A 21,211-nucleotide genomic window follows, 5' to 3' on the forward strand; every position below is an offset into this window, starting at 1 on the left:
CAGGCACACCATTTACATCTCTGTTTGGCCTCAATTAATCTTTAGCAAAAAATTGCTCATAGCCTCCTGCTTTCTCATTCACTGAGAAAAGTTGTCCTGTTCTTCACATCTGTTGAGGTGGTTTGTCAGAGATGTTGGGGTAGGAGGTGCCCAGGAATTAAAGCAAGGAGAGGAAGGAAAAGTGGGGGGGAAGGTTTTGCTTTTTTGAATCACGTTGGTGATGTGACACTGCTTCCCGGGATTTCAGCTTCACCCATGAAGCTAGGACACCAGAAAGGAAGGGGGCAGAGAAAGCCCAGACGCCAGCAGCATCTAAACATCTTCAGATGTGTATGGTTTGAAGGGCTTGTTTCCTGTGTTCTCTACATGCACATCGTTTTCGCTCCATTACTGACTTACATGGTCTGAAAACGCAGCTTTGGGGGCAGGGTGGCTTTTGCAGTAAAATGTTGTGGGCATTCTTTTGGCAGGAAAGATGCTGACCGTCCTGTGGTTTTCTGAAATCATGTGCAATTATATCATCAACCACATAAGGTTTTCTAGACTTTTTTTTTTTTTTTAAATCAAGGAAATGTTTTTGCACTTCATCGGATAATATTGTTTGCATGCTCTCAGTCACTGAATGTCCCCATAGAAGCCTGTTTTATTTTTATTTTTTTAATGTATCTGTTTATTTGGCTGTACTGGGTCTTAGTTGCAACATGTGAGATCTTTAGTTTTGGCATGTGGAGTCTTAGTTGTGGCATGTAGGATCTAGTTCCCTGACCAGGGATTGAACCTGGGCCCCCTGCATTGGGAGCACGGAGTCTTAGCCACTGGACCACCAGGGAAGCCCCAGAAGCCTGTTTTAATTGGTCTGAAACTGATAAACTGTGGCCAGCCATTGCCAACAAATAACGTGTGGGTTTAGTATGTGTGCCCTAGAGCTCACACTGTTTTAAGTATAATAATTTATGGTAAAGGTAAGAGCCTTGCCAGAAAAAGAAATGGAAATGCAGTCTGCTGAGTTTGGCTCTTAACTTACATATGGGTTTAGGATTCCAAAATAGCAAACTTATTTACACAGTAGAACCCAGCTTGAACAACAGGTCAGAGTACTGGCTGGAGTCGGCCTTGTGATATGGGCCAGCCTCAGGCCAACCAACAGACAGCTTTCTGGAGCAGCAGCAGCCTGAACCCTTCTGTCCTCTGAAAACAAAGCCCTCGGAGGTTCGAAGCAAGCACAGCCTGGAGCGCCCCTGGTAGAGCTGGCCTCCCAGTCCCTGCTTTTCTTCTGACTGCCTTGAGCCCTCAGCAGCCTCCCCGCTTTTGTCTTTGTCTCTCCCTTTCTTCTCAACAGTCAGAAACTTATTTGCCTTGGCCCCCTTGGCTCCCTTGCTTAACTACTGCCCAATTTGTGTTCCCTGCCAGGCTGGGTGCCTTTAGCTCCTGGGGGCGTCCCTGCCTTTCCCAAGCAGGTAGTTTCCTTTTAATTTCTGCATCTCTCAGGTCTGTAGCTTGGACATTGTTTAGCTGGAGAAAAATAATGGAACCAGAGATCATGGGGAAAAAGCATTGATTGCAGGTTAAATAATCTACACCTGTAATGAGCTCCTTTCTTTCGGAACCAAAATGTGTTTGCTTGTGGCTCTATTGTCTCAGGGGAAGGAGGGTTATCTTTTAACTCATGGGATGGATGACCTCCCTTGAGTGGAGCAACTCAGGGATTATTTTTCTTAGAAAAATTGAGATGTTGCTGTCATTAGATCCCTTTGAGTAATCGAGCTGTGTGTTTTGTCAGAGACTCTCATGACTCTGGCTCTTGGTGTCTCCTACTGTGTTCCTTGAAGAGAAGTTATGCACAAATGCCTTTTCCCGTGGCCTAGGGTGTAGGGAGGTTCTGGACCCTGGATAAGTCCACCATTAGGCATCTAGGGGAGAAGAATGAGGTATGTGGAGAAACCAGCTCTGGGCCCTGGGACAGAGCTTCTGGGTATCGCTGGCTTCATGGGGAGGCATGAGTATCAGAGATGACAAACGGGGCTTCCCTGGTGATCCAGTGGCTAAGACTCTGAACTCCCACGCAGGGGGTGCAGGTTCAGTGCCTGGCACAGCCAAATAAATATTTAAAAAAGAGAGAGAGATGACAAATGGACCGTGCCCAGCATGAGGCCTGAGAACATCCTCATTACGTTATTGATGCTGCCTAAATGCAAGCCATTGCTTTCTGAAGCACTGCTACTGCACAGCTAGCTTGTTGAGACCCTTTGCATACCGTGCCGAGAGCTTGCTTATGCTTTAGGGTGATCTGTCGTTTGGCTTGCTATGGAGCAGCTTAAATTCCCTGGTCTCCAGACTCAGAAAGATGGAAGGGAAAGACCTGCTGTGCCTTTTCTGCAGTTCTGGTCTCAGGGACCCCATCTGAGCATCCGCTGAGAGTGGTTAGAATGGAACTGCTTCTTGAAGTGCGGTGGCATTTTAACAACTTACCTGTTGGATCTCTGTGACTAAATGCCAAACATGCTCATCTTTCAGATATTTTTTTCAGTACTGGTGGGAAGTTGTTGTTGTTATTTAGTCATTAAGTTATGTCTGACACTTTTGCTACCCCATGGACTGTAACCCATCAGGCTTCTCTGTCCATGGGATTTTCCAGGCAAGAATACTGGAGTGGGTTGCCATTCCCTTCTCCAGGGGATCTTCCCAATCCAGGGATTGAACCCACATCTGCACTGCAGGCTGATTCTTTACCACTGAGCCACCTGGGTAGCCCCATGGGTGGGAAGAGAGATATTTTAATTTCGAACGTGCCAGAGTTGATTAGAGCTTGGTCTGATTCTGAAGGTACTTTGAACCCTGCTCGTGTGTGTGTGTGTGTGTGTGTGTGTGTGTGTGTGTGTATCAGTTAACAGGTCCTTGGTTGTTGCTACCCTGATGAGTAAATGAGCTTCTGTGTTTTACTCTTTGCATTTAATTAATTTAATTGGAGGATAATTACTTTACAATATTGTGATAATTTTTGCCATACATCAATGTGAATCAGTGACAGGCATGCATGTGCCCCCTTCATTCTGAACCCCCCTCGCACCACCCTCACCACCCTGTCCCTCTAGGTAGATTACTCTGTGCATTTAAATTGTGTGTGACCTGACAAAGCTGGATACTGACCAGCACTCCCTTTTTGTGTTTCCCCAATTCATTTCCCTCTAAACACTGCTCTGTAGTGTTAATAGGCATCCTGAGAAATAAAAACATTTTTTGTTCAGGTCATGCAGTCCATGTGTCAGATGAAGTTAAACAGGTTTTTGACTGTGAGGCTTTTTTGAAAGGTTAACATGCCCATGTGTTCTGAGGACCCCAAGACCAGGAGGGATGTCATTATGATGGAAACAGCATGGAGCTTAGCTGAGAAAACCCAAGGCTGGGTGGCTGTGGGGGCCACAGCCAAGCACCCTGTGTGAATTCAGGACTGCTGCTCTGTAACTGGAAGAGTCAGCCTGCAGGAATTGTTTTCAAACTTAAAATTTTTTTTTTTTTTTTTTTTTAAAGCACAACAGAAATATGTTCCCAATGCATAAATCAGACTGATGATTTGCAAACTATGCTTCCTGGAGCGTTGGGCCAGGAGACTATTAACAGGTGTTCTGGGGAATTCCCTGGCAGTCTGGTTAGGACTCCACATTTCCACTGTTGAGGGCACGGGTTCCATTCCTGGTCGAAGAACTAAGATACCCTGGAACTAAGATCCCACAAACTACACAGCGTGGCCAAAAAATAAAAATAAAAACAGGTGTTCTGTTCTTTGAACAGAAGAGTTTAGGAACCACTAAAACAAAGGTACTTGGGTGAGGGGCTAGGTTCTGTGCCTACACTCTACCTCACCCCCAGCTAAGGAATCCAGTGTGGAAGCGAGGCACCACCAGACACAAGCATTCACTGACTCTGCTGCTCTCCAGGAAACCTTCTAGAGCCTTCTGCTGGTCCCCAAACTCTCAGTGATCCTCTGCCTTCCAAATCTCAACCCACACCCCCAACCCTTCTCCAAGCCCCTGGTACCTGGTTAGTTACCTGTCTGTGTATTTTGGGGTGTGGTGGCTGGGTTGGAACAGAGACTCTGAGCACAGCAAGTCCCCAGGTGCCACTGAGCTATCAGGGTCAGTGAAGAAGCCGTGTGACTGCATAGGAGCCACGCAGATTAATGTTGTTCCAGACATCTTCGAATGGAAAGTCATTTTTACACCTGGTGGTTTTTAAGACTCCTGAAAATTGTTTTTAAAAGCTGTGACTTTCGCTTGTAGGTGTATTTTTAAATGAGCTCCATGAAATCCTTTGATAAACTGGTGATCATGGAAGGTTAGGATTTTGTCTAATCTTCCAAGATGCTTTCATAGATGCACAGGTACTGTTCGCTTAGGTGCTGGGGGGAGGGTCCTTGCCATCCCATTGGTGAGAGCGTATGTGTGTGCATGCTAAGTTGGTTCAGTCGTGTCTGACTCTTTGCAACCCTGTAGACGGTAGCCCGTCAGGCTCCTCTGTCATGAAGATTCTCCAGGCAAGAACACTGGAGTGGGTTGCTATGCCCTCCTCCAGTGGATCTTCCTGACCCAGGGATCATACCTGCATCTCTTTTGTCTCCGGCATTGGCAGGCGGGTTCTCTACCACTAGCGCCACCTGGGTAGCCCAGGCTGCCTTTTTCCTTTTTTTTTTTAATGAAACGAGCAATATTATGTTGGTTTCAGGTGTACAACAAAGTATAAGATTCAGATGTATATATATATACACATATATATACATATATGTACACATATATATACATAAGCATATGTTAGGCCTTGGAAATGATAAACTTTTCTGATAAAGAAATGGGACTGATGTGGATTTTGGAGGATGACTTTCATTTTCCATTCAAGTGTATAATATCATTTTAAAATATTCATGACTAGTTTCAAAACAAATAAATCATTCTTAGGAGTCACTAAAACGTAACTCATAATAAATATGGATGTTTCCCCAATGTGTTTACACATAAAATTATTTGATTTTTAAAATAAAACCACACATACTCATTGTAGAAATTTTGGAAAGTAACAGAAGCCTAAATTTAAAAAAAAATCCACAATCCTGCCACATAGATGGATCTCTGAAATTCCAAATGTTTTATACTTTTCTTTGTTTTGAAAAAATTTAAGTAATATAGTCAATATCTTTACCTTAACAGTCTGTTATGAATTAATTTGTAGGGAATTCCTTGGAGGTTCAGGGATTAGGACTCTGAGCTTCCAGTGCAGGGGCCTGGGTTCTATCCCTGGTCAGGGAACTAAGATCCTACAAGCTGTACAGCCAAAAAAAAAAAAAAATCTGTAAAACCATTTGAATCTGGTATCTTCAAGAGTGAGTGGTGTAGTAATATATCTATCCTGCAAAAATTTTCATTGTAGTAAATACCCAAGACCTGTTGTGCAGATTTAACTCTATGCCAAGGTGCCCTTTTTAGTCAGTATGAGCTCGAATATGCCATAGTAACAAACAAACCTAAAATCTCCATGGCTTAGGACAAGGGAGGTTTCCTTCTCCCCCGAGTCATGCGCTCATCTCAGGTCAGTGGGAAGCTGGCTGCCCATCAGCCTCACTCAGAGGCCACCCCCACCAGAAACACTACGGGCCAGCTGGAGGAGGAGCACCATGAAGTTGCTCTCAGTTCCTGAAGGAAGCCAGAGACAAGTATCTCGTCCACCCACCTTTCTTTGCCCAAACTCAGAAGCAGAGCCAGGTTTTGAGAGGCTTGAGACTCATGATTTTGGAGACCCACTCTTAAGGAAAAAGATTTAGAATTAACAATATAAAACTAGGTACAACTGTATTTAAGAATGAGAAGCACACAAATTTACAAATTTTAGAAGTATTTTCCTTCTGTTTTTATTTTGGCCTCCACTAAGATATGGAGAAGGCAATGGCACCCCACTCCAGTACTCTTGCCTGGGAAATCCCATGGATGGAGGAGCCTGGTAGGCTGCAGTCCATGGGGTCGCTAAGATTCGGGCACAACTGAGCGACTTCACTTGCACTTTTCACTTTCATGCATTGGAGAAGGAAATGGCAACCCACTCCAGTGTTCTTGCCTGGAGAATCCCAGGGACGGGGGAGCCTGGTGGGCTGCCGTCTATGGGGTCACACAGAGTCGGACACGACTGAAGCGACTTAGCAGCCACTAAGATAGATGGTATTTAAATGTTAGTATGATCAGTTAATTTTGAAAAAGTACACAAAAACTGACCTGAAGTTTAGGAGGACATCAGAGCAACCTGGGGCTTCCCAGGTGGCACTAGTGGTAAAGAATTCACCTGCCAATGCAGGAGATGCAAGAGACACGGGTTCGATCCCTGGGTTGGGAAGATCCCCTGGAGAACCCACTTCAGTATTCTTGCCTGGAGGATCCCGTGGACAGAGAGCCTGGCATGTTATAGCCCATGGGGTGGCAAAGAGTTGGATACGACTGAGGGACATAGCACATACCGGCCAGTTCAGGTTTTAGTTTGCCCACTCCCTTGTGTCGGGTGATGTCATTACACAATCAATATGCTCTTATCCTGCATACATCAACTTATTGATGGGTGTGTGTAGGAGGCTGTCATCGGAACATTTGTCTCTTCAGGCTGTTGCTGTGCGTTGGAGGCAACTTTGTGTGCCATTTTATTTGGGACTGTCAGACTTTGTTGGAGAAGGCGATGGCACCCCACTCCAGTACTCTTGCCTGGAAAATCCCATTGACGGAGGAGCCTGGTGGGCTGCAGTCCATGGGGTCTGGAAGAGTCAGATGCGACTGAGCGACTTCCCTTTCACTTTTCACTTTCATGCATTGGAGAAGGAAATGGCAACCCACTCCAGTGTTCTTGCCTGGAGAATCTCAGGGACGGAGGAGCCTGGTGGGCTGCCGTCTATGGGGTCACACAGTCGGACACCACTGAAATGACTTAGCAGCAGCAGCAGTCAGACTTTGTCAATTCAAGATTTGTCAGATACTTTATGATGTGATCTGATACACTGGCTACATAAATTATATTAATCTCTCACACATAGCTATTTTCCCTTTATAGTACTGCTGCAGGTTTCTGCCCTATGAATCCTGGAATTCTCATAAGTTCTATTTCATGTGATTCCCACCAAAATGGGAGGAAAGGTACAGTGTGTTTATAATTGGATGCTGTGTATTATGGGGTATATCCCTGTTGGGAAATAACTTCCATTTAGGCACCAATGAAAAGAGAATTGTCCACTGACAACTGTTTCACACATTTGATGATCTGAAGAATTCTCCTGCTAAAAAATTCTAGCTTCTGGCCCCTTATGATTCAAACCCTTTCTTCCTTCACCACTCAGACACTTCTAGTTTGGCATGGAAGGGCCAAACTAGAAGTTGATCTTGTGAATTTTAAGGCCTGTTTCTTCATCATGATGTCAGATCAGCGCATATCTGGAGGCCATTCCTACAGAGGGAAGACTACAGTGACTGTACGTGGAAGCAACCGCTAGACGCAAATTCACTCTCTTTCACTCAGCTTCCAATTAACCGACTCCCCAGAATGCCCACTGTTACTCCATCACCACTGGCAAAAGGCATTGTAATGGATAGGAAGTTGAGGCGCAAGGTTCATCATCCTGAAGATAAATTCGCCCTGGGAGACTCAGCCCCAATCTCCAACCCTTCCGTGAGCCCGGAAGTCAGAGAACGGGCTGTACTTGAACCATACTGTTGTTAGCGCAGTGCTCCAGAAGGGTCCTGATGGTTTTCACTCCCACCAGTAGTAACAGGGGGTTATGAATTTTTAAAAAGTTTTGTGTCATCTTGATCAGCCAGCTGTTTGCCCCCCATCCATGGTTTTTGATGTTGCCAGTCATAATTAGCCATAGTTGAGGAAATTTGACAGCCTTTTTTGTTTTTTAATTTATTTTAATTGGAGGCCAATTACTTTACAATATATTGATGGTTTTTTGCCATACATCAACATGAATTGGCCATTGCCATATATGTGCCCCTCCCTCCTGAACCTGAACCCCGTCCCCATCCCATCCCTTCAGGTTGTTACAGAGCACTGACAAGCTTTTAATATCAGTACCTTTCAAGCATGCAAATATTTACTCCTGAGCAGTTGGTAGGTGCTACACAGAACGGACTCTCTTCAAGGGTGCACCTGTGGTCTCCCGGTGAGCAACTGCAATGGCTCTTCCTTATTTACATCTTTCTGAACATCTCTGTACAGTTTTACATGTATCTTTGTCTACTGCAGAATTGTTATAAGTTGAATTACTTTTGATTCTGTAGGTGCTTCGAAGTTGTTGGCTTCCAGTATAACTTTGAGCCCCTGTTTTCTTTCTTTTTAGCCATGCCACACAGCATATGGGATCTTAGTTCCCCAACCAGGAATCGAACCCATGCCTCTTGCAGTGGAAGTGTGGAGTCCTAATCACTGGACTACCTGAGTCTCTGTTTTCTTATTGGCTATTAGATAGGTTTTACTTCAACAATGGTTGTTAGATTTGACTGTGCTGGAGGAAATTTGACATTTGTTGTACCAAAAGGCAGGCAAAAAAAAAAGTATTCTCCTTACTAAAATTTATGGTCAGTTCATTTATGAGAAAGGGGGCAAGAATATACAATAGAGAAAAGACAGTCTCTTCAATAAGTGGTGCTGGGAAAACTGGACAGCTTTGTGTAAAAGAATGAAAATAGAACATTCTCTAACACCATATACAAAAATTTTAAAATTGGATTGAAGACCTGAGTGTAAGACAATAAAACTCCTAGAAGAAAACATAGGCAGAACACTCTTTGACACATGTGGGATCTAAAAATATAACACAAATGAACTTATCAATGTATAAGACAGGAACAGACTCATAGACATAGAGAATAGGCTTGTGGCTGCCAAGGGGGAGAGGGGATGGGAGAGGTATGGATTGGGAGTGTGGGATTAGCAGATACAAACTATTATATATAGAATGGATAAACGATAAGGTCCCACATGCCTGCTGCTGCCGCTGCTTAGTCCCTTCAGTCCGGCTCTGTCGACCCTGTGGACTGTAGCCCGCCCTGCTCCTTTGTCCGTGGGGATTCTCCAGGCAAGAGTACTCGAATGGGTTGCCATGCCCTCTTCCAGGGCATCTTCCCAACTCAGGGATCAAACCCCAGTCTTCTGCATTGCAGGCGGAGTCTTTACCATCTGAGCCACCAGAGAAGCCCCAACATGCCAAGGAGCAACTAAGCCCCAGCACCGCAAGAAAAGATTGACAAGTCGCAACTGAGACCCAACACAGCCAAATTTTTTAAAACAGTGTACAGTTTATGTTAGAGTATTACAAACCACCTAAACACCTATCAGTGGGTATTAATGTATGTCTATAGTTGTGTATATGTGTGTATTTATGTCTAACTCTTGTGATACTGTGATTTGGAATAATGAAATATGTATTTGGTCTTCATTCTATTTCTGGCACAGAGCTTAAAACTCATGGTATTTCCTAAGTGATAAGAGGTGTTTGGTATCTATATTTTTTATATTTACAACAAATCTCAGCCACACCTGGGTTTGTGTTAAATGAGATGATTTTTGGAAAGCTCCTAAGGATGGGGGCTGATTGCCAAGGGATAAGAGAGTTGGAACTTTTAACCTTACCTGCCGACTTCTGGAAAGGGAAGGGAACTCCAGATTAAACTCTATAAAAACTCTTGAACAGGATTGATCTTCCACGTTGGTGAGCCAAAGCACATCCAAGTGCTGGGGGTGGGTGCACTTCAAATTCCAGGGAGACAGAGGTTCCTGTAATTGAGACCCTTCTGGACTTTGCCTTGTGTATCTCTTTATCTGACTCTTCAATGGTATCCTTTAATAACTTTATAATAAACTAAAGTGAACTTTGTAGTAAATCTAGAACCTTCTCATAGAGGCCTTCCATGGTCACTCTGCCTAAAATTTCCAACATCCTTGTCCTAGTTACATTTCATCTTCCTTCCCTGCTTTGATTTTTCTCCTTTGTACTTATCACTGTCTAATATGCTACATTTTAAAATTTAATTAAAACTTCATTAGCATATGAGCTAAAGAACAGGGAATTTTGTCTGTTCTGTGCACTCCTGTGTTGAATGGCCTATCTGATTTGCATATTCTTGAAACCATTTTTATTTTAATATGTAAGAATGTAGGTGTTACCTTCCCACACAAATATGGTTGAAGTTAGCATACCAGAAACATTTGTAACTCATCAGTAGAGTGTATTATTTCTTGCCTAAGATTACTAGATCCAATTACAGGGGTTAAAAAAATTTTTTTTTTCTGGAGTTTCCCTTATATAAACTATTTCTTTGTGAATTGATTGCAAGTCAGCCATGTAATTCAGATGGAGAATTAAAGTGTCTGGTTCTGTAGAGAGTTAGGAGAGCCATTAGGAGAAGCAGAAAGTGTGTGCTTAAAAGGCCCATAATTGTAACGTGTTGACTATGAAGAAAGCTGAGTGCCAAAGAATTGATGCTTTTGAACTGTGGTGTTGGAGAAGACTCTTGAGAGTCCCTTGGACTGCAAGGAGATCCAACCAGTCCATCCTAAAGGAGATCAGTCCTGGGTGTTCTTTGGAAGGACTGAATCTAAAGCTGAAACTCCAATACTTTGGCCACCTCATGCGAAGATTTGACTCATTGGAAAAGACTCTGATGCTGGGAGGGATTAGGGGCAGGAGGAGAAGGGGACGACAGAGGATAAGATGGCTGGATGGCATCACCAACTTGATGGACATGAGTTTGGGTGAACACTGGGAGTACGGAGGCCTGGTGTGCTGCAATTCATGGGGTCGCAAGGAGTCGGACACGACTGAGTGACTTGAACTGAAATGAACTGAACTGACGTGGAAATATGGAAAGGCTACGTATTTTTAAAAAGGCATGGAAAAAAGAGAGTCTCCCTTCCTTTCTTGTGGAGACTGATGAGTCTGTCAGGAATTGTTGGGGTGGGTTTGTAGAGGCTCCCTGAGCCCCCATTTACCTGCTTTGTGCAGATTCATGTGCTTGGTGCCTTGGGAGTGAAGGGAGGTGGACTGGCCCCTGCCATCCGAGAGCTCAGGAGGCAGAGAGATGCGTAGTGGCAGGTATAAAAGATGGGATGCAACCGCAGACCAAGCTTTCCTGGGGAGGGTGGGATCAGTCATGTCTGGCGGGGAGAAGAAGTGACATCAGGGAGGGCAGGGGGAGGAGGTAAGCTGATCAAAGCATGAGTGGGACCCCTGGAGGAAAAGAAGGCCCCCAGAGTAGCCTGGGCCTTGTGTTCTCCCCACACTTCAGTCATCTGGGGATCTTGTCAAAAAGCAGATTCTGACTCGGGGGGTCAAGGAGGGGAGGCAGAGATTCTGCGTTTTCATCTATAACAAGCTCCCTGGTGATGCTGATGTTGCTCGTCTTGAGGACAGACCTGGGACCACAGAGCTGCTGGCCCATTCTTCCTCTACCTCGGAGGTGGATGTCAGCCTGGAAGCTCTGGCATAGGTTTGACAGGTGCTAGGTGGTGAGGAGCTGGGTTACAGAAGTAGGGTACAGGCCAGGAGCCCAAGACTGGTCTGGTTTTAGGTGTAAGACCACCTGACTTTTCCTTGATCACAGGGCCATTAAACTCAGTCTCTGGGCCCCCTCCTGTTCCCAAAATCTTGCTTTAAAAGTTGACCTGTGATTTTCATTGACACCTATTTGCCTTCACGATCTCTGATCTCTTAGGACATATTGCTAGTGTTACTTTGGTCCTTCAGAAAGAAAGTGTTTCTAACGTTGGTAGATTTTAAATGTTTTTATAAGCTTCCCAGGCTGTCTCTTCATGATCAAATCCAGTGATAAACTTAAAAAAAAAATTATTTGTTTGGCTGCATCAGGTCTTAGCTGGGGCATGCAGGATCTTTGTGGCAACATACAAGATCTTTCGTTGCAGCATTTGGGCTCTCAAGTTGTGGCGCTCGGGCTTAGTTGCTGCAAGGTACGTGGGATCTTAGTTCCCCGACCAGGGGATGAGCTTGCATCCCCCACATTGCAAGGTAGAATCATTCATTCATTTAGTGGTGTGAGTCTTAGTTGTGGCACAGACGGTCTTAGTTGCATCATGTGGATTCTCATTCAGGCACCTCAACTCTCTAGTTGTGCTGCTCAGGCTTAATTGCTCTGCAGCAAATGGCATCTTAGTTCCCCAACCAAGGATTGAACCCTCGTCCCCAGCATTGCAAGGTGGATTCTTAACCGATGGACCACCAGGGAAGTCCCTCCAATGATAAACATTTTATAAAGCATGGCCCATAAATTAATTGTAGTTGTTGTTCGGGCGCCAGGTCATGTCCAACTTTTTGTGACCCCGTGGACTACAGCATTCCAGTCCTCCCTGTCCCTCACTATCTCCCAGAGTTTGCTCAAACTCATGTCCATTGAGTTGGTGATGCTATACAACCATCTCATCCTCTGCCGCCGAATTCTCCTTTCATACCTAATGATTTAATTAGGTGGGCCTTATTTTGGGGTAGGACTTCTACATGGAGGGGTTATACAAGTCCTTCTAAAGCTGTCTCAGTCAGCCTCATAGTCAGACCTCACACAAGTCTCAGTCAGCCTGTGTGACATCAGCTGAACCAGAAGGGTAGTTGCAAATATCTTAACACGGACACCACCAGCATCCTGCCCTGTTAATGTTTGACATCACCCTGATAGAGACTGTAAGTGAGAAATGCGCATAGGTGGTGTCCACTTACTGGTGGCAGAGGCAGGACTAAAAACACTGTGAGCCTGCCCCTTTCTGCTTCCTCACGGGGGGCTGCACGCACCAGCCTGGTGTTGGCCTCCTGTGGGGCCGTGGTTGTTCACATGTGGAATTTGATCCTTTCATCAAGGCCCCTGTACCTATTCTTACTTAAGAACTGGATCGGGTCACATTCCTCTCCGTGATACTGCCATCCCCAGGGGAAAACCCCGTGGTTGTTGTGTGGTGGTGGCGGGTGAGTTTTATTAAAAGGCGGCAGGCACGTGTGTCCACAGATGTGTGCTAACCATACACGTACATGTGTGTTTGCAATTTTCTTCCCAGATCTTGGCCCTGATCGCATTCATCTGCATAGAGACCATCATGGAATGCTCCCCGTGTGAAGGCCTCTACTTTTTTGAGTTTGTGAGCTGCAGTGCGTTTGTGGTGACCGGAGTCTTGCTGATTCTGTTCAGTCTCAACCTTCACATGAGAATTCCCCAGATCAACTGGAACCTGACGGTGAGTAAAAGTCATGTTCTCTGACTAGGAAAGGATCGAGTGCTCCACGGCACCCAGGAAAATCAGAATCATTCCATGGCATGTTTGGTTCTGGTTCATTTTGATACATAAGTATTCCCTTATAACGCAACTGTGAAATTTTAAATTTCCATCCTGGGTTGAATAACATGACTGCAGAATTAATGGGACCTTCACTAATGACAGAAACATAACGATTATTCTGACTTCTTTAAAGATGTCATTTCAATTTGGGGATCCTTTGAGACGATTGGTAATGTTAATACTTATAGAAAATGGGAAAGAGAGCATGGAATGAATACATTTGCATATTTTCACACTGGACCTGAAAGCCATTTGCAAAAGTACTGATTCAGGAAGAGCTGAAAATATGAATGAAATTGCCATTAACTTGTGAAACCTAGGAATATTATTACTATTAAATTCAAAGCAGCTGGGCGGTCCCAGAGGGTTTGCTGGGTTGATCAGCGAGTCTTAAGGAAATGTGTCCTTTGCTTTCCATGGTTTGGGGCTCTTAACTCTGACAGCCTTACTCTCTGATCCGCACGGGAAGCTCAAGGGTGGTCACTCCCAGGCCCCCTTTCCTGGACTTGTGTTACTTGTCCCTGCTTTGCCAAGCGAAAGAGTGAACTTAACAACACTTTGTTTTCTTGATATTTCTTTGCAAATAAGCACATGCAGGAACTCAAAGAGAGCCAGTTCGGGAGACATGGGCAGGCCCTATCAGGGCCTTGGGTTTCGGGGGAGGGGCTCTGAGCCCGCTTGCGCTCACATGGGCTCCTCTGCTGCTGGCCAGCGCTGGTGCGCGCAGCACTGGAGAGCGTGGCCTGGAGCGCTGGAACCAGGAGGCGGCAGCCTGGCTGGCCACCTTGCCTGGTCGGGCCACTCCCATGGTGTTCCAGTGGGGAGCCAAGAGGTGACCTTCTTCCTGACAGAGTGCCGTCTGCGTCGTTCAGACCCTTTTAGGAAGAAAAATAAAAGGAGAACTGGGCTAGAAAAGTTGTCCATTGAAAAGTTGGTTTCATCCTGACATTGAAAAGGAAGAAATAAGCTCTAAAACCTCAAGATTTACTGGAGGCATTTCATCACAGTTTGTGGTGACAGGTTTTAGTGTCTCAGCTCTTTTTAAGATAAAGTCTATGTTAAAGAAAATGCTTCCAGTGTTGTGATCTAAATTGACTGTAATGAACAGGCAGTGCAAGAGTACCTCGCAAACCTCCCCCAAACAGCATGCAGGCTCCGTGGGGGCAAGGTCATCGTCATGGGGCAAGGTACATTGGAAACCCAGACCCCTAGAGTGTCTACTGCTGCTGCTGCTGCTAAGTCGCTTCAGTCATGTCTGACTCTGTGCTACCCCATAGACAGCAGCCCACCAGGCTCCCCCGTCCCTGGGATTCTCCAGGCAAGGAACACTGGAGTGGGTTGCCATTTCCTTCTCCAATGCGTGCAAGTGAAAAGTGAAAGTGAAGTCACTCAGTCGTGTCCGACTCTTAGCGACCCCATGGACTGCAGCCTACCAGGTTCCTCTGCCCATGGCATTTTCCAGGCAAGAGTACTGGAGTAGGTTGCCATTGCCTTCTTAGACACTCCGCTAGAGTGTCTAAGGCCAAAATAAATACCTTTGAGGGAGGCGCTGGGCTGGGCTGTGAATAAAACCACGCCAGAGATCCTGTTTGACAAAGAAGCAGCTACTAAGATGGTTAAGACCCAGGGGCTTTGAGTCAGGCCACCCTGTCTGTATTCAAGTCCAAGGTGGCTCTTAAGAGCTGTATATGACTCTGGGCAAGTCACTTAGAGCCCCCAAGTGGAGATGATAGCGTTTTTCTTGCAGGGTTGTTTTAAGAATGAAATGAGACAAGTGTGTACAAAGGCTCCAAACCCGTGGGCGCTGCTGCCAGTATGAGAAATAGTAACTTTACTGTGAGTCAGAGGCCATTGGTGTCTGTCAGCCACGTCATTCCCCTGTAGACTTCACCAGCTTTGACTTCACACCCTGAATTCTGTCTTACCTACTTATTTGACAGCCATAAATTTGTTAGAAGACTTCATACCTCACTGTATTGTATAATATAGGCAGTTATAGCCATTTTCTTACAATAACTTCTGCTGCTGCTACTGCTAAGTCGCTTCAGTTGTGTCTAACTCTGTGCGACCCCATAGACGGCAGCCCACCAGGCTCCCCCGTCCCTGGGATTCTCCAGGCAAGAACACTGGAGTGGGTTGCCATTTCCTTCTCCAATGCATGAAAGTGAAAAGTGCAAGTGAAGTCACTCAGTCGTGTCCGACTCTTAGCGACCCCATGGACTGCAGCCTACCAGGCTCCTCTGTCCATGGGATTTTCCAGGCAAGAGTAGTGGAGTGGGGTGCCATTGCCTTCTCCGACAGTAACTTCTAAGGGAGTAGAATCTGCAAAAATACTGAATCACTCTGCTGTACACCTGAAACTAATATTGTAAATCAATCATACTTCCATTTTTTTTTTTTTAAGAAAGAATCGCCAGGAATTCCCTGGCAGTCCACTGGGTAGGACTCTGCACTTTCACTGCTGTGGGCCCGGATTCAATCCCTGGTTGAGGAACTAAGATCCCACAAGCTGTGTGGTGTGGCCAAAATAATAAATAAAAAAATAAACAGTTAATTTTAAAAGGACCCCTGACCCCAGATCACCATAACAACAAAAAAGACTTCAGGTTCTAATTAATTCGTTCAGGCCTTTATCTCCAGAAATACCTATTTGGCAAGCTTTCTTAAATACTTAGTTTTTCTATTTTAATGGTGAGTCTTTCCACTGGTTGGTGACCACGTGTTTGGGGTTGAATCAAAATGTATCTTTTTTGCTGGAAAGTTAACATCCCTCTTTTCTTTAGGATGGTGTTGGCTGGGGCAGATGACTAGGTGGTGCCCCTGGCCTCCTCTCCCACCCTGTCCCTCCATCCTTTCATCCTTTTCCTACCACTGACCACCAGGGTCTCCCTACCACTGACCACCAGGGTCTCCCACTCCCCGTAGCTGGCAGTCAGAGCCCTCCAGCCCTGGAAGCTCAGTCAAACTTTGTAGAGGAGGGAGGTCTGCACATGTCTGCTCTACTTTCCTACTTCCTGATCTCTCTTTTCTCAGCTTTTATTGTCAAATACAGCATATTCAGAGAAATCTGTAGAAGTCAAAGTACAGTTTAGTGAAGAATGATAAAGACTACGTAGCCAGACCACCTGGGTCAAGAGTTCGGACAGTGTCAACACCCTACAAGCCTCCCACGTGTCTCTTCCAAACATGGGGACTACTTTTTCCCTCCACCATCCACTCCCCCGACGCTCCATCCTTGAAAATCCTCTGGTCGGGATCACTGGGGGATCACTGTGCTCCTGGATCCTCTGCTTACTTCCCAGTCCCGCCGCCCCCAGCAATGGTTTCAGCCCTGGAGTACGCCCTCAGTCTCTCTCGTGGCCTACTCTCTCCTCTTGCCTCTGATGATACCACGGTCTCTTTTTCTTCTTCCTCTTTGTGTTCCTTCTTCGATGGCCTTTGTGGCCTCTGCTGTCCTCAGGTCAGGACAGGTGTTTCCTGACCTGAGAACCCAGGCTGGGTGCTGTGGTGAGTTGAGAGCAGTCTGGAGTCACCCAGAGGAGCCACCTGCCGAGTCCTGAGGCTTTGCTGTGACTCATTGTGTGGTGTTTTCGGACACCACTTTTGACACCAAATATATAGTTGTTTTTTTTCCCCCCTACACCAAATCTGTGTAGTTTTTCCACACTGAGTGATTCTGTAAGACCAACTGTGCTGTGCTTAGTCGCTCAGTTGTGTCTGACTCTTTCGACTCCATGGACAGTAGCCCACCAGGCTCCTCTGTCCATGGGGGTTCTCTTGGGTATTCAGCAATTCAGTTTAGTTCTGACACTAACTCCTGGAGTTCATGCAGACTGCACAGGTTAAAGGGCAACTGAGGGCACTCAGGAAATGTTGAGGAATCTGGGACAAAGACCAAATATATATTTTTCATTATGGCAAACTCATCTTTTCTAGAACTCAACTTCCTCAAGGCCCTTTATTAGAGGTGTCTTGGATCCTAATTAGGTTAGGACTCAGTGAGACACTGGGAGTTGTATGGTTGGCACAGTAGGCTCTCTATAGATGGTAGCTGCCCCTGAAACCATAATTCATGGGGCTCCAAAGGGGGTTCACTGGTAGCTCAGAAGGTAAAGAATCTGCCTGCAGTGCAGGAGACGTGGGTTCGATCCCTGGGTTGAGAAGATCCCCTGGAGAAGGAAATGGCAACCCACTCCAGTATTATTGGCTGGAGAATCCCATGGACAGAGGAGCCTGGTGGGCTACAGTCCATGGGATCGCAGGAGTTGGACACAACTTAGTGACTAAACCATTCCACAGAGGAGTTCCCGTCCTTTATGTCCAAAGTGATAGATAAGAAGTGATTTATTAGAACAGGATGCTTGTGAGGCTTATAAGCAGCTGAGTGAGAGGGCTACAGTTTTATCATCAAAGAAAAAGGAGAGGGGAAAAAGACCACTTCTTTTTCCTCATTTTTTTTTTTTTTTAGTAGATGTCATGCCTCCATCATCAGCTCCTCCTCCAGGTTGAGTGAGGGAGTTTTTTTGTCCCTACCTAATTAAGCCAAGATGGTCATGGCACTGTGGAAATGTTATTTCAGGTCTCAGTACAATGAGGGTCTTTACTTTGAAATGTCACCTTTCCATAACTTACAGGGGTCTCCCATATTTTTTTTTACTTACAATCCCTTAGTGGGATCAGCTGTTTAATGACCTACCCTGTCCCTTTCCTCTGTCTCTATCACTCTGTCATCAGCACTATGGTCAATCTCATGGTACTGGGGCCGTCAAGGCACAGTATGGGCTGAATGGCTGTAAACCTCCTCTCTCATTCCTGTGTAGATCTGACTTCAGCCAGTCACAGAGCCCTATGGTTATTAAGCAGTGGTGGTGAACACCTGTCTGGGGCCAGGCTTTGGGAACTGAAAGCAAGCACAGGGTAGATGCTAGCTGCTCTTCTGTGTGCTGTGTGGGATGCAGTTTTGTGTGAGGTCTGGGAGAACACAGTGGATTCCTCAGGGGAGGGGGCCTGGAGCAGGTCAATTGGGGAAGTTCAGAGGAAATGCCAGATTCCAGTTGAGCCTCAAGGGATGAATAGGCGCTTGCTGGGCAGAGTATGGAGGGGTGGGGCGCATTGTAGGGTGGCCCACTCTCTGGGACTCAGGGCCCTGTGGGGCTGGGTACGTGATGGAAATGGGCAAGTGAGGAGAGGGGCCGGCGGTCCGTGAGACCCAGAGGTTGCTCTCCTACTGAGTCCCAGCCAGTTGTGTTACTTCACGGGACTTTCAAGAACAACTTTTCAGGAGCAGCTGAAAGTTGGATTTTTTTTTTTTTTTTTAAATTTTTGGTTGCACTGAGTCTTCGTGGCAGTGTGAGGACTTTCTCTAGTTGTGGTACAGGCTCAGCAGTTGTGGTGCATGGAGCTTAGTTGCCCCATAGCATATGGGATGTTAGTTCCTACACCAAGGATTGAACCCAAATCCCCTGCATTGGGAGATGGCTTGTTAACCACTGGACCACCAGGGAAGTCCCTGGACTTTTTTCTTTTAAAGAAGTTTCTTATTTATATGAAATGTCCAGGATAGGCAAATCCTTAAAGACAGAAAACTAATTGGTAGTTGTCTAGGATTAAGGGAAGGGATGAAGAATTAACTGCTAATGAGTATGAGGTTTGTTTTGGAAGTGCTAAAAATGTTCTAAAATTAAATTGTGGTGAATTATATCTCAATAAAGCTGTTATTAAAATCATATGTGATAGCAGCCGTGCAGGGGTAACCACTTAATACAGGGGTGTAATACTCTAGAATTCCCTAGACTGTCTTTCACAGGTAGATGTATGTTGTGATATGTGAACGCCAAAAAATGGAACCATTAAAGTCAAGCTTTCCCATTTGAACTATCTTGAGTGTCTTCCATGTTAAATATAACTATATCATTAGTTTTAATGACTGCATACTGTTCCAATTGGAAATACCATTTTACTTAACAAGTCTTTGATTCTTAAGTATTTTATCTTCAGTTTTTTGCTATTTTAAATAACATGATGAACATCCTTATGCTTAGGCCTTTTTACAACTAGTATGCTATTTAAGATGATTTTAAAAGTATGCTATTTAAGAGGATTTCCAAATGTGGAATTCATAGACAAATAACATGCACGTCTTCAGAGGAGACTGGGCATGTTCAGGGTGGTGTAGCTGTAGACACATGAACCTCTTCAAAATCTCAGCATTTTATCATAAAATATTTCCTCCTATTTCTGAGTAGCCTTTGGTTTAGAAACTATAGTTGTCTTTATTCCTGCAGCTCCTTACCCAGAGTTGGGTGTAACTGAACACGTCCAGGTTTAACTTTGTGAAACATTTGTCCTGGCTTCACGCTGGTCACCACTGAAAGCTGCCCTGCTGGTAGACCTCTCTGGGTAGAGTTTGTAGTTGTACTTTGCTGCTGTCCATGAGCAGGGGCGGAGGCGCTGGCCAGGAGTGAGGCCGGAGCTGCTGCAGGGCTCAGCTGTTAGGAGGTGAATGTTGCCATGTTTAAGGAGGAGATGGCCCCCAGAGCCAGGCCAGCCGGCAGGACCCACCTGGTGTTGATGATACAGTCGAGCTGGCACCTAAGCAGTGTAGGGTTTTGCCTGGTTTCTCTTTCCCTGTAGAGAGCATAGAGGTGCTTTGGTATGACCCAGGCTGTGGGGGCCTAATGCACAAGTGGAAATACCAGCGTAACAATAAACGTGCAGGGAACCCTACGTGTGGGCTAGGCACACGCGTGGCTTTTCATGTACGCTGTTCCACCCAGTCCTTGAAACCACTCCGGAGGGGTGGGGGGCTGTGCCCACATATGACACGAGAGGCAAAGGGACCCGTCCACAGTTGTGAGTGGTTAGGACCCTCGTCTGGGTGTTTATATGAATCACTGTGCTGTATTCCCCTAGACAAGTAAGACAGGAGCTAAATCTTTGAAGCGTTGTATTTGTAACCTGATTTGCTTTGCAAGGAGCTTAGGGGAAAATCCTCTAGGCTTTAGCATCATGGAGACTTGAAAGACCATGCACGAGGAAGAGAAGTGTGCGCGGCCTGGCTAAGTGTGTTCTCCATAAAGAGTGTTCTCATTCTTTATATGTCACAAATGCATGAAGGGGTTTCACTAGTTTAAGTCTATTCTTGTCCATAAGAGGATTTGAACGTGTTTTGAAAAGAAGACACTAGAACTCTACCTGGTAATTAGTGTGTCCTTGTGGGTTAGCGGTTTTGTTTCTATAATAGGTCATTAAGAAATGGTCATTTAACATGGTGACTTCCTTGGTGGTCCAGTGGTTAAGGCTCTGAGCTTCCTCTGCAGGGGGCCTGGGTTCAATACCTTGTCAGGGAAAATGATCCCACATGCCTTGAGGCAAGGTGAAAAAAGAAGAAAGAAAGAAATGGTAACATGATGTGTTTGGTTAAAATGTGGATTTTTCTGTGGTGGTTTATCAAGCAACATCATTAACTATTTAATTAAATAGGATTAATAGCATCTGCTTTGCCTTCATCTGTGTGATCAATACCCCTGGGCCACCGAAACAAAAACAAGGAGCCATCAGAGAGGCTGGGGATTGTGCTTTTTATGTCAAAAGTTCTTCAGTGGTTTTTTCAGATAAAACCTGCAATGATCCTTTTCAAGTGACTTTATCTTATTCTTTAGGATTTGGTCAACACTGGACTCAGCACTTTCTTTTTCTTTATTGCTTCAATCGTACTGGCTGCTTTAAATCACAAAACCGGAGCAGAAATTGCTGCCGTGGTAAGTGAACTCAAAAGGTCAAAACAAGGCTGGTTCATACACTTTCTGTGCCTTGCTGCTCTGTCCCCTGGGCTTGTGTCCTATTGCTTCTCCTT

General features: G+C 45.4%; 1 protein-coding gene across 3 annotated transcripts in view; it reads left to right on the forward strand.

Annotated features, from left to right (window-relative positions):
- Positions 1 to 21,211, forward strand: part of CMTM4 (CKLF like MARVEL transmembrane domain containing 4) — a 79,935-nt gene that overhangs the window by 49,478 nt on the left and 9,246 nt on the right. For 2 of the 3 annotated variants that reach the window (XM_027516374.1, XM_027516372.1), the window contains exons 2-3: positions 13,078 to 13,254; positions 21,018 to 21,116. In XM_027516374.1, coding sequence (XP_027372175.1) covers positions 13,078 to 13,254; positions 21,018 to 21,116 — 276 coding nt within the window. The remainder of the gene's footprint in view (positions 1 to 13,077; positions 13,255 to 21,017; positions 21,117 to 21,211) is intronic. The other variant, XM_027516375.1, reaches the window with a different exon arrangement.

This window comes from Bos indicus x Bos taurus, chromosome 18, assembly GCF_003369695.1.
Source record: "Bos indicus x Bos taurus breed Angus x Brahman F1 hybrid chromosome 18, Bos_hybrid_MaternalHap_v2.0, whole genome shotgun sequence".
NCBI lineage: Eukaryota > Metazoa > Chordata > Mammalia > Artiodactyla > Bovidae > Bos > Bos indicus x Bos taurus.